General features: G+C 36.7%; 1 protein-coding gene across 5 annotated transcripts in view; it reads right to left on the bottom strand.

Annotated features, from left to right (window-relative positions):
- The window catches only part of PPP6R2 (protein phosphatase 6 regulatory subunit 2), an 85,456-nt gene that overhangs the window by 40,349 nt on the left and 31,352 nt on the right, over positions 1-13,755 (bottom strand). For all 5 annotated transcript variants that reach the window (XR_003254404.1, XR_003254405.1, XM_026071148.1 and 2 more), the window contains exons 5-11: positions 11,586-11,651; positions 10,104-10,216; positions 6,665-6,778; positions 5,314-5,440; positions 4,652-4,804; positions 3,722-3,925; positions 3,008-3,072 (exon numbers count right to left, since the gene is read on the bottom strand). Coding sequence is in view for 3 of the 5 variants with exons in the window: in XM_026071148.1 (XP_025926933.1) it covers positions 3,008-3,072; positions 3,722-3,925; positions 4,652-4,804; positions 5,314-5,440; positions 6,665-6,778; positions 10,104-10,216; positions 11,586-11,651 (842 nt within the window). In the remaining 2 variants the exon portion in view is untranslated. The remainder of the gene's footprint in view (positions 1-3,007; positions 3,073-3,721; positions 3,926-4,651; positions 4,805-5,313; positions 5,441-6,664; positions 6,779-10,103; positions 10,217-11,585; positions 11,652-13,755) is intronic.

The raw sequence follows: 13,755 nt of genomic DNA, 5'->3' as shown, positions 1-13,755 counted from the left end.
TCAGGTACAACGGAAGATTAGTATAGAAATAAATAATCTCATTATAATTTCCACTAAAGAAAACATACAACAATAAGAAGAATTTAAATCACTGCTACTGAAAAAGCTTTAGAGTTTTACTTGCAATTGAAATATTTAGCAGGTGAATTTGAGAGGACAAAAGAGACTAATCTACAACCATGGGATTTTCCCCTTACAAAAAATATAAGAGGCCAAAACTAAGTCCAAACAGCCACTAAGTCACTTTTCGTCGAATCTCCATTGCATCTCCTTCACTGGATAGCAAAGAAGCAATCTGAAAATCAGGGGACGAAAAGCCTGAGCTAATTCTGCTTTCCACAGTAAGCAAACAAGAACTGATGAGTTTGGGGAATAAAAATATGAACTCTAGCAGTAAGAAATTTTGTAGTAACGTATTTAGAGACAGCATTCCTGCTTTTAAACTGGCAGGTGCTGAAAGTAAGCCCAGACAAAATTCACACATACAGTGCTATTAGTCATTGTAATATTATGCACTTTAAAGTGTCCCAAATACTGAAGTTTAATTCATAAATGATTATTTGTTGATGTAGCACAAGGAGTACGCAAGATTGACTCAACCACAAATGCAATTGGTGGGTCAGAATCAAAGCAAATGGGGAAAAAAAAAMCCTCACAAACAGGATGATAAGAAGTTTCCACCTGATGTTACTGAGTCTCCGGCTGTAAAGCAAAGCTTTCTTTCGCAGATACTAACAGAGCCAACACATAACAGCAATGCATTTTTCCTTGTGGGTAGGGGAAGGCAGTAAATTAGAATACATCAGAGCTGATTTTGAGCTGGTGTGCTGTGCTCATGTAAATTCTTCCCTATTGTTGCTCTGGGAATTTGGGTGTAATGCTACTAAAAAGCAGGTAGGAGTGGTAGAATACAGCAAATAATGTCAGCTYCTCCTAAAAACATGGAGTTACAGCTAATTGTTTAAGCTTTTTTATGACCTTCCCTTGAAAAGTGCAACAACCGCCTCCTGAATCTTTAGAAGAGTAAGTTTGTACTGAAATGATCTTGTGCTGTCCCCTAATGTTAGGGTAGATCATATGCAGGTGAGGCGACTAGACGGTTTGGGGGCAGGGGGCGGACCCTTACCACTCCACACGTTCACGTACCAAAAAGCAGAATACAGGCATACCTCGTTTTATTGCACTTTGCAGATATTGCRTTTTTTACAAATGGAAGGTTTGTGGCAACCCTGTGTCGAGCAAGTCTATCGGCACCATTTTTCCAACAGCATGTGCTCACTTCATGTCTCTGTGTCACATTTTGCACATAGTTTTTTTAGACATAATGCTATTGTACACATAGAGTACAGTATAGTGTAAACGTAACTTTTATATGCACTGGAAAACCAAAAAATTCGTGTGACTCGCTTCATTGTGATACTCGCTTTATGGCAGTGGTCTGGAACCAAGCCCACAATATCTCCGAGGTATGCCTGTACAAAACTAATGCAGACTGTAACTGTAAATATCATATGTCCTTTAATAAGGACAGCACTTTAACTAGCACCCCAAATCTAGGATTTAAAACTAYGCAAATACAATTAACACCTGTAAATGTGTTTCCAATGCTAAGCCACAGCYTTTTGCATAAAGACTTGTGATAGTTTTTTTATACTCCAACTCAATAGGACAGCAAATATGCAAAATTAACTTCTATTTCAACACTTTATTAATAGCCTTTATCAACCATACCACAAATGGTGGTTACTACATTTACATGAAGAAGGCGGCAAACAAAGATGTGCTACCGGTAGCTTTGTAAACTACCATTTACTACAAACTCATACTGATGACCAGACTTTATTTATTTTAAATTCTAATTACTTAGGCAGATCAAATGGACTGAAATAAAAGAATATGTTGGTCACCTAGAAGGTAAGCTGCAGTAGTTACAAAGTCCTTTATGAAAAAYATACAGAATACCTAAAACCAAGAGAACTCAAAGAGAAATTCCACGTTCCAACAGGAAAATATACTTCCAGAATTCTCTCTGCTGCTTTTTTAAATCCCCAAGCTCTTGAATCTTTTGCCCTGGAGCTCTTAGTGCTTCACTCCTTCTCCTCATTCAGCGCATACCATAATCTTCATATAACTTCAAATTTCTTAAAGCACACCATCTGAGATACCTCTCTGTTAACTAAAAATATATATTTTTAGACATTAAAATTCTTCTCAGTTTGGAGACTGGAGCTGTGTATGGCATAAAATATGTCTGAACTCTAGTTCCTATCTAATTGAAGTGAGAAAACTCTTACATGGGAACCGTAATGTTTCTTTGTTACCTACAAAATTGTACACAACAACAGTTGTGCAATGAAACTATCAGCAAAATTTGTTGTCATCAGCCCAATGGATTGCAGGAGGTAAAAAACCCAATATGGCCTGATAGTAAGCCTAAAATAATCAGAGTGGGACGATACAGCACTTTGGAGCTACAGAGAGCTAGAAACAGTGACGAAAGACAAAAACATTTAGATGGATAAAGAAACAGGAGCCYAGATAAAACTTTCACTTGAATCCGTTTTTTAAATGATTTAGTTCTTATTATCAGCCTGATATCTAAGTATTTTATAAAGTTAGAATATTAAATGAGCAATCTGGAGCAAAAACGTTCGTCAGCCTGAATTTCCATATTGTTGCTCACTCTAGGGAGAAAATGATTGTGCATTTATGGAAAAAAGTAAAATGTTAATATGCAATATAAAATTTCTTGAGAAAGCAAGAAAGAAGCTTATTGTGCATTTGAGCTGAGACATTATAAACATTAATTTTTTTTCCATGCTTGGGAGTATTTTAATTATATGCCAGTTTGGTAAATTTGTTTTTTAACATGCAAATAATCCAAATTCCAAATCATTTAAGACACCATTAAATTGTAAATTATTCAAATAAATTAAAGAATATTTCAAGGGAATATTCAAAATCTGCAGCCCTAGAACAATAGCATTCTGAACCCCAAATCTCTTACTGTATTTTGTCATTGGCTTCCCAGGCATCCAATATCCTTTGCACTAGGCAGCATTTCTGGAACAGCTAGAGAAAAACAAGAAATAGAAAGAACATTTCAAAAGTTTGCCAAAGAAAGACTCATGCCTTAGAAAGCCTGTACTGAACTACAGTTACTTTTGTTCATTCCTTCACTGCTACTGAACAAAAACTTAAAAGTTCAGCACCAGAGGTTCTTGAGCTGCTTTCTCAAAATTTTTCTCAGAGGATCCATGGAAAACAGCAACACTTTTAAACATCTTCAGCCTGCTTTTGGGGCTTCACAAGAGCAGTAATGCAAAACATTGTTGTGATTTTACAAACATTACAAAAACTTTTCACCATGAGGTCCACAATGCAGGAACTAAAAGCTAGTTACCTAATTACAGTTATTATGATTTTTCTTTTTTTTTGTTCTAAGTTTACATGCATCTTTACTAAAAAAAATGAATAAAAATGGATTCATAAGCTCATTAAATGAGATCTGATAGTACGTTTCTTTTGTAATGGAATGAACAAATCAAATGTACAAAAGCAAATATACTTCCATCCAGAACTGGAAGAACCAAGTAATGTCTATAGACAGTTTTAGATAAATTCCATTCTTCTGAACAGCTGGTCATAAAATTTTCTTGTTAATGCAAATTCAGACCGAATCAATCCATCTAAAGTTCTCAGGTGACATGACCAGACTTACATGAGTCACCATGATATTTTCAGTATTGTTTTCTGGGGTCTCCAGGCTCTCTGTGGCCACATTTCCATTCAGCACCTCTTCTTTGCCTTCTAGGTCATTAGTAGTAGTTTTTCCCTCTTGTACAGAGTGTGAGAGAATAGCTGCTATGGACAATTCCACTTGGAAATGCAAAAAGTTATTCCATGTGTATTTAAAAAATAAGTCCTGGAACAAAATGAGAAACAGAAAAAAATCCACTCTATGACACATCTTCCCATTTTTAACAACCTGATGAAATAAAAACACAGCCCCATTAATTGATTAATGAACGACTGCACTAAGACAGCTCTTCACTTATACGGCACAATGTCCAAGTMCTGTACTTGAAGGTACTCAGTTTTCTCAGCTCTGATACACACTYTCCTATAAACTGAGCACACTGGTAATACTCTGATAGACTGCTAGAGCTCACAGCATGGATACCTTAAACAAATATATTACCTATTCTGGGGCTGCATTAGTTATATGAAAAATATTACCTAAATCATTTATAAGCCCAAAAATAATAATTTTCTGAAAGACTGTCCTGATTATAGTGGCAGTTTTCAGGACATGTCCTTGTTCATGGTTAGACATAAAGATCTGCTCTCAGTATTGTCAGATCTGTCTCCACAACACATCTGAGCTTTCTCAATAACAAGACTACTTTACATACACACTACTAAACTACTGTAAGAATAAATTTGAAGCATGAGGTTCATTTCAACATACTAAGCAACTGTAATTGCATTTTAATGCATTTTAATGCATTAAAAGCATTTTAGGGAAATAATTAGGTACCGGCACACATGAAACATACTCCCTTRCACTGAAAAGATCAAAGAGAAAGCAAAAAGATTTTCAATTTAAAGTTATACCTTCTTTCACAGTATGTCACACTATGTTACTCACAAGTAATAAGTTCATGGTACTGAGTCTGCATAGTTCCTGATTAATACTGGGAGTGTTTGTGTGAAGCAGAGCAGCTATTAGTCGAGATCCATGAAGACGAGCATTCCCCAGTGGCTCCTCCAAGACACCAATTGTAGTTAGGATTGCTGTTTTCTACCAGAGAAACAGATACTGAGTGCCTCAACAAGGTCAACGTTTCCTTTAGTGTTGACTAAACCCAAACCCAACTTGTTAATTTTCTCACATCAACACTCCCTGCAGGTAAACCTGYGTCCTCGCACTACAGGTAGAGGCATCTCACAACTGCTGCTACAATGCATCATACTTCCAAAATTGAAGACTGAAGTCAAAATATCCATTAGGCTAACTAAAAGTTTCTGTCTCTTCCTTCCCCAACCATCTCTACRCAAGCCACCAGCCACAACGCGTCTTGGTTTTCTCATATATGGTGTGCTTGCTCTCAGTGCCTCTTGCTTGGTTCCTAAGCACTTGAATCACAAACTTTAAGCTTGGATTTTTCTTCAGGGATATAATTTAGAGCTTGACTGTTCCAGCATGCAGTGCTTTCAGAAAATATCCAGGAAGCCTCCATATAAAGAAAGGGAAGCTCTGGAATGCAGTCAGCAGCCTTTTTGCTCCAAGAAAAGGCTGAGATGCTTTACCTTGGGAGGGCTGAGCAGCAGCTGGTGGAAATCCTTTAGCCTTGGTTCAATACCGTATAAAATGCTGCTATTGACAGTGTAAGACCTTTCAAATCCCTGAGTGTATGAGTCCATCAGTCCTTCCACCCTGCAAAGAAGAAAAGGACAACAGTTAAGATTTGACAAAATCTTAAAATGGTCCCCAGTCACACTGTTTCTGTTGGCCATTTTCTCTTGAAAAATAATTGTGAATATGAAAAATAATCATTTACAGCCACTAAGGATATTTACATAAGTATTATATTATTTACAAGATTATATTTACATAATCAAAACTGTGAATGAGATAGAGTGGGAAGACAGAGAATAAACTGCACAGCTGAGCGAAAATGGCAAAGAAATCACTGAAGTTCCTCATGGTTTTTAAAGCTTCACAAATAACTGAGGAGTAAGTTGCAACAGCGAGTGTTAATTATAAACATTTGTTAAAAAAACAACCTTCCCTAAGTGTTCAGAAAGATGTACATGAAAAAAACCAAGGGCAGATGTAGCCATGCTCATAGTCATACCTCTTTCTTTATCAGTAAGCAGTAAATTACAACTATTATTATTCCCTTTCAACAACAGAGTCTTACACTGGAATTAAAACAAAACAAAACGAAACAACAACTTTCATTCCAATAACAGCAGAAAGCCAGAAATGGGCTAGATAGGAAAACTTAAGCCTTTACCCTCATAAATCTTCAGAGATCCTGGGGACAAGACACAGTAGAATTAGTATCTCAACTTTTCAGTTTTAACTCTGTACATTATTTTCTGATTAATAACTGGTTGTGTCCAGTGCCACATTCTGTCTTTTTCTTTCCAGTACCATTTTCTAATCTTCCATTGCCTTCTTCATTCTTCCTTATTTTCTCCTTTTTTTTTTTTTTTTAGAAAGGGAGGGAGACTTTCAATGTCTCACTTCCTCCCCACAATTCTCTTTTGCCTTTTCTCTCCTCTATCTCCCAAAAAAGAAATAAAAAGGGGATATAGTTTAAAGAAACAAAATTTAAACTATACAGTCACATACACATCATCATACAGATTGTGCATGCTACACTATTTTCTCTCACATTCTGCATATATTTTGCTGAYAAGACGAGACTTTCCTATACATGTGCAAGAGAACTAGAGGAGCACACAGAAYGGCCAAGCTGCTACCTGACTGTCATGAAGTACAGCTACTGCATCAACAAAAAGGAAACCGCTTTTCTTGTACTTATTTCCAGACAGCACTTCACACTAGAGTAAAAATTTTATTTTTTTGCCCAAGTAAAACTAGATTTGAGTACCTAAAATTGTTCTTGTTGGGAAGAAAGTGGTAACTTACCCAGAGCGCCTTGTTTCCAGCAATGTTAAAAGAACTTGTGTTCCATTCACTATGCAATTTTCAGTCTGTTCTCCATCAAACATGTTCTTCAGGAGTTGCTCCACACATTCCTGCCTATTGATCAACACAGACACACATTAGTGGTATTAAAATAAAAAATATTTTGCAGCTGCTTTAATCACAAAAAAATCRTTTCTGGATTTTCTGGAAAAAAGGCTGCATTTTTTTCTCTGCAGAAAAAATAAAGACATTCCTCTCTAAAAAGCCTCCTATGACAAGAATGGAGCTACACTAGGTTTAAGAACTTGCTCACTCATCACTAAGGCAATACTGGGTTATAAACACATAGACTCCAAACCAAAAAGTGGTTCTCTCATATTAACAGGATATGCCTCTTGATTATAAATTGGAAGGGAACCAAAGTGTTAACTCAGTCTATTCAATTTTTTAAAGACAATATGAAGCTATTAACTCATAGTCTAAAATTATCCATCAGAGTCCCAGAAAAAAGGTAACAAATGTAAGCTTGGCCTTATCTTTGCCACTTTCATTATAAGTCCCAGGATCTGGAAACAGAAGCCAACAAGTGTGAATTGTAAATAATATGCACGTTTTCCATAGTCCTGGAAAAGTTTTAATCGATTCACCATCTCTTGGAGGCCTTAACCAAGACAAGACACCCTCCAAACACTGCAAGATTTGGGGCAGGTGGAGGGATCACCAAGTGAAGCTTTGAAGACTGCTGGAGTCAGAATAAATAATGATAATGGTCCTTTCTAGCATTAAAAATAGTTTTGACACTCAGACCTTTAGAAGTTATGAATAAACAACACAAAGGTAACTGCCTACTTTTTTCTCTGCAATCTGCTATGCAAAATGAATAAAACAGAAGCAATATGAGGTTTGGGCTGGCACTGTTACTCATCAGCAGTTACTTGACTGCAGCAGTACCTACTTCCACCTCTATATTCCAATTCTTTTCCCATGCTGATTCTGCAGATGTAACTGGAAGTTCTCCAAAACCCAGTACACAGTAAGTGCCTTTCTCACCTTGTGAAGTCACACGTTCAGCTAAAAGCAGTACTATTCAGTTCAGATAGACTAACTTTTACTATTTTCTAATAGTTGAAAATTTTTCCTTTACATTTGTATAAATAAAATATGAGATAAAATGTAAAAATACATGAATAAAATAGGAGATTAAATTATTTTAATAAAGAGCATCTAAATATATTCCATCAGCATAGAGGCAGTGTCAGGAAAATAAAATAGTTTACAGTGACTAACAAAACTCACTTTTGCTGCATACAGTTAATCTGAAACAAACTGTTGCAGATGGTTTAGGCAAACAGTTACTGAAAATCAAGATTTGATATTTACTCTGTAAGCCTCGTCACGGCTCCTTCCTGCAGCATTTACTGATCATTAATTCGTGATTCACAGATAAAAACATTATCCAAATATCAAAAAGTTTACCAGTACTACACAGAAGAACTGGATGAGAAAAGTAATGAGATATGTAACAGCTACAGATCATCAGCAGAAAGATAAGTAGTACAAAAAACCACTCCTGTTCAAAATAATTTTTCTTAAAAACAGTGAAGTGATATAACAACCTTTAGAAATGCTTTTTGGAAGTACAAAAATATAATTTTTATTTTTTCCATGGACGTTACAGGTAGTGCCTAAAAAAAAGTGAATACAAAGAATACAATGGAAGTGGGGGAAGGCTGGGAGGGGACAGAAAGAGAAGAGGAAGSAAGAAGCTGAAGAGCATCCCAGTAAAGCATGAGCCAAACTTCAAATTTCAGCTTTGTAAAGCTCTAGCAAGGAAACTTAATTCATAACATCAGTGTCACAGAGGCTCTCRTGAAAGACCACAGGTACAAAAGAACAAGGGTATGAAAGACCATGGGTACCAACCTTCTGCCCCAAGCGTAGCAGATTCCGTACCCCTCTCTTAAACTAGTAAAAAAGTCTTTGCAGGATGAGCTCTCCATGGCCTACCCCACCTCATACCACAGTGAACCACCGCACTTGTTAAAGGGCCTGGACTTTGCAGGTGAAGTAACCAAGCAAGAGGCTCGTCTCCAAATTTTAAAGGGCTCAAACTTGAATGAGGCCTGATGAAATGCTGAAGGTTCCAAGGATCAGGGATGCAATCTACACTAAACACCCCGCATTGCACTAAACTATCGATAAGAAAATATTATGGTAGGCTATGGGATAAAAGGCCAGATCTCCTTTATTTCTGCAGGAGCAGTAAGGGAAATGAAGCATTTAAGAAAGAGCGCTTCCTTACAAGGRGGAGGCTTATATGTTGCGCACCTGGAAGATCCTGCACACATCTCCAAAGACTGGAGCTTTTCAAAGTTTGTGAGCAGCACAACAGCTCCACTATTTACATCCTGTCTTCACCTGCACACACTGTTTCCTGCTGATTCCCGACAGAGGAATATGATGCCCCTAGTACTCACGCTTATGAACTGACAGCTCGGAAATGGCAGAAAATAACAGCACTGTCACACAAAATAAGAAAATTATGTGTTAACAAAAACACATAAAAGAGGAATGTTAAGCCCTATTTAGAGACAGCTATACATACTTTAACATTCATTTCACCTACTGCAATTCTTTTCTTTTATCCCTTTTCTGTCAAAAGATTCCTTTAGGCCTAAAAGAACATTTTTATTTTTAATCTCACAYTGAATATCCAGTCAATACTTTTAGGTTTGAGGCAAATAAAGGAAGTGGAAACATGCTAAAGCAAGCAATTTAAAGCTGAATTACAAAGAACAATGAAATAATGCCAAGGGAATGGAGTAAACTTGAAAAATCAACATTTTCTGGTGTACATCGTATGTTTAACTTTATTTGGGAAGTAAATCCTACCAAAAAAACTGTGTGAAAGTGCAATTTTCTTATCAACATATTCCTTCAAAAATATTAGAGAAGTTAGCTCTAGATTAAAAAAAAACCCTTAAAATGAAAGGAGTTATTGAGAGTTTCACCGCAAGCTGTCTGGATGTACAAGAGCAAGTTCTGAAAAGAAGTACTGAGCAACAGTAGCTGGGATCACAAGCACAACGTTATATCTCTTTTTTCAAGAAAACACTTTCTATCAAAGGTATTTTAAAAAACCCAAATCCTATAAATGTTACTTTTGCAGGCTATACACTAGTACCACTTTATTACTAGATTAAGTCTAGCRATATGCACATGTCCTTTTCTAGCGGCTATCGCACAAAGCACAGCACCTATCAGGTATACCAACAGTCCAAGAGAGAGGTMTCCACTGTGTTCATAAAGATCTGTACTCGCTTAACAACACAACACACCAACAGCTTGTTTCTCTAGCTTGTGTCTTTGGAGAGCTAACAGCAAATGACAATATTAGTTGCTAATTTAGCAACAGTCATAAGTACCGAAAAGTACTTACGATTCCAGTGCTGTGAGAAGTGGATCAGGCTCAGGTACCTCCTGGAGTTGATTGCTCTGGTCTCTGCTCAACCTTATGATATCACACAGGGTCTGGGAAGCATTTGATTGCCTCTGYAAACGACAAAATAGAGCACATGTCAGTGCTAACTTCTCAGCCYGGCTCATCCTGCCTTTCAGAGAAAATTTAACAGCTGGGAATGCAAGAAACTGAATAAGCGAGYGTTTTTAGTACAAGTGCTACCATGCTCTAGATTATTCATCCTTATGCTTCTAATAATTCACATCAGCTTAATAATTAACAGATTCTTAAATCAAAGAGAGGGTCTTTCTGAACTTCTCAGTTAAATGCAATTAAAGATTGCAGAAAGTGAGGATGGTCTTTTTTAACTTTCTGACCAAGTGTGTTAACTTGTGCATTTAAAATACAAATATTTCATTCTTGCTTATCACTACTCAGGAGGTTCCTTCCATGAATAAAAATAAATTGCTTGATAAAACCATTTAAAATTTAATTATAAGGTATTAAAAAGCTTTAAAGTAGCATTTCGATAATTAAATAAACTCAGCCTAGCTATTAATCAAAAACTCTCTCTAGCTACTATATCTATAGGGTCTAATGCTGTAATTCAGCATTTATCCATAAGACAGCATTGCTAGACACACAAATCAGCATGCTACTTCCTATTTTTTCTCTCAAAAGGGCAATTTTTCCTGTGATAAGCCAAGGGAATCATAATATTAGYATTAACAAAAGAATAATGTGTAATCAAGTTCACTTTGCTGTTGGCAATCACAGGAATCTTTTAACAAATGCCCCATCTTCATCTAAATCACAGCAAGCCAGATAGGGATATCAACACTTTTCATCGCGTTTTTCCTGCTCTGCATCAGGGATGGCAGTCGATACCCAACTGTGAGATGCTAGTGTAGGAAACCGAATTCCAGAACTAGAGGTCTGGGCTTGGATGTTTTGTGACAATTATTAAAAGGAAAAAAAAAAAAAAAGAGAGAGAGAGAGAGCATTTGTATGATTTAATATTCAGCATGTCATTTTTCATAGGCTCAGAGAATTGCATCTTGTAGATGTAACCAAATACTTATTCACTTATGGTCTAAGAAGAACTGAAGGTTACAGCGAACTAGTTAAATTATGAAGTTATTTAATAGCCTGTTTCAAATAGCATGTTCCTTCTTAAAATCAGGTAAATTAACACTGACTGTAGATACCATGACAAATTCATTCAACATCAAAATGAAATAAGAAATTGGTAGCAAAATGAGTCAAAACCAAATCAAAAATAAAACAAAACATTTTGGTACTAGGCTTAGCAACCAAAGGACAGGATGTCCATACAGATCATCCCTCATTATCACCTTCCATAAGTCACCTTGATATTATTCAAAGAGATGGAGATAGACTCTTCTGGACCTTACAAGAGCCACTGCCCACAAACACAGAACTCAATTTTGTCATACTCACGTCCTCATCCTGGCTTGAATGGATCAGTTCCACAAGTCTCTGAATAATTTTTGCTTCATTAAGCCACTGGAGGGAAAGGAAAGAAAAGCAAAAGAAAATCCTTGTTTGATATCACAGAATTCAAAACAAGAGGATCTTCGGGAAGCTTTACAAAACAGACTTTTCAAGGAGGGAAAGTCCTTTCCCTCTATTTCATAACCAAAGTCACAGGCTATATACAATTTCCCCTAGGAACAGAGATAGATGTATTTTAATTTGCATCAGTAAGTGCACCATGCTCATGAACCTAAAGATTTAAATACCTTCAGAAAACACAGAATAGATAAGTTATGAATACTGTCCTATCCGAAGTAGCATGAGCATAACTATCAACATGTTTTTCTCCTGCCATTTCCCATTCTTATAGTCTACTACTCTTTACACTGAAGAATTTTTTTAGACTTTCAGATGACATAAGTGCTAATTATACCTTGTCTCCTTGCTTTAGTTCCAACTTCGGACTACTGCCCTCTCTTAATGCAAGCTATCACTTTATCTCCCCTCCCTGACCGTATGCAAAGAATGCCATCTGCAATCAATACATTCAAATTTCTCCCTTTCCAGCTTCACCTACAAGCTCAGCTTCTTATTTCAATAAAACCATTTCCGTTCAAGTTTTTAGGGTCTTCATCCAAAGCAAATGGCTAGATGTCTAACACCACATGACTGCACTTGCTTTTGAAATGACTGACCAAACCTTAACTAAAGTGGAAAAAGATTTTGGAAGTTTCTGTAATGATCTTCTATCACTCTTCAGATGAGTCATGGGGAAAATTAAAAAGTTTCCTGCCTTCCACCGCTTCTTTATAAGAAGGCTCTACGCATATCTTCTCCCCTTGAACACTCACTTTTTATGTTATCTATTCACATGATTCAGCTACAATTTTATGTTGACTCTTCACTAGCTTTGCTCTAATAACCTTCCTACAGATCTCATCCTGTCCTCACCAATGCCACGTTGAATATGACCTGTGACTTAAAACAGGACAAAAATCCTGTTTGCCAGGATCACCATTTTTAGTGGCTTTTGCCATCAACAACACTGCTGTTTTCCTACTTAGACAGAAATTTCTGACTCTGTCTCCTTTCTGGAGTTCCATATCATTGCAAAAATGCTAATGTTGTCCAAAAATCTTTCCAGCATACAGCTGGTAACCCAGTATTTCATTCAAGACCATATTTTCAGATCTGACTTCTATAACCTCTTCTTCCTGATACCCAGTTTACCCGAAAGTCCAAAAGACTGAGCTTCTAAGGCAATCTTCCTGACCAATCTTTCTACCGACCTGTCTCTTCAGGTTCTTCCACTGGTTTCTATTTTTCTGGGATCAAAATTAAATTTCTGAACCTTCTTCTCAGGTCCATGAAAGCGCAGTTGATCCCCACTTGATCTATGTCTCAACACATCAGTCTTGCCACCTCCATTCCACTAACAAAGCAACAATCCATTGCTTATTTGTTTATTTATTCTACAAGAATCTGTTCTCATTTCCCTGTATTTGGGTAAGACTACTGAAATCCTCCTTTCAAATCCTAAGATTCAGTCTTCTGATGATAGTTAAGGTAGATGTCAGTTGGCAATTTGCCAAAAGAGCTTCATCAAGATTAATTAATATCTCTTCATTTATATGTTCTAAAGAACAGCTGCTGAAATCCATCAGTTGTGCCTACTGGCAGTCTCTGTAACAATAACATTATCCATCCCTCCTTCCCCTTTGTGTGTGCTATATTTGCATGTTTCGTCTTTTCGTAATCAGTTCTACACCCCATGTTTGCACAGCACTATGACTACAAACCCAGATTTTGACTGCAACCCCTGGATATTCCCACAGTATCAATACACTGAATAGTATTAATAACAAAAAATTATATCCATTTTTACCTGCAAGTTTCCTTACTTCAAATAATAAGGCCCATAGATATGTTGTAGTGGGTACTTCATCCTATTTGCTATTTCAGGCACAACTGGACTTGCCAATCACTGTCAGCAAAGGAACATTTTACCTACAGAAGTTCCACCTRCGCTTACGACTTCCACAGTCCAGAATAAAACAACATATTGAGTTAGACACTCCTGCATTAAGTGCATTTTCTTTCTACTGCAGAGTACAGTAAATTAAATTCCAAACCT

Source organism: Apteryx rowi, unplaced genomic scaffold, assembly GCF_003343035.1.
Source record: "Apteryx rowi isolate R43461 unplaced genomic scaffold, aptRow1 scaffold_322, whole genome shotgun sequence".
Lineage (NCBI taxonomy): Eukaryota > Metazoa > Chordata > Aves > Apterygiformes > Apterygidae > Apteryx > Apteryx rowi.
Note: the sequence above shows the minus strand (reverse complement) of the source record. Positions and strands in the feature narration are given on the sequence as shown.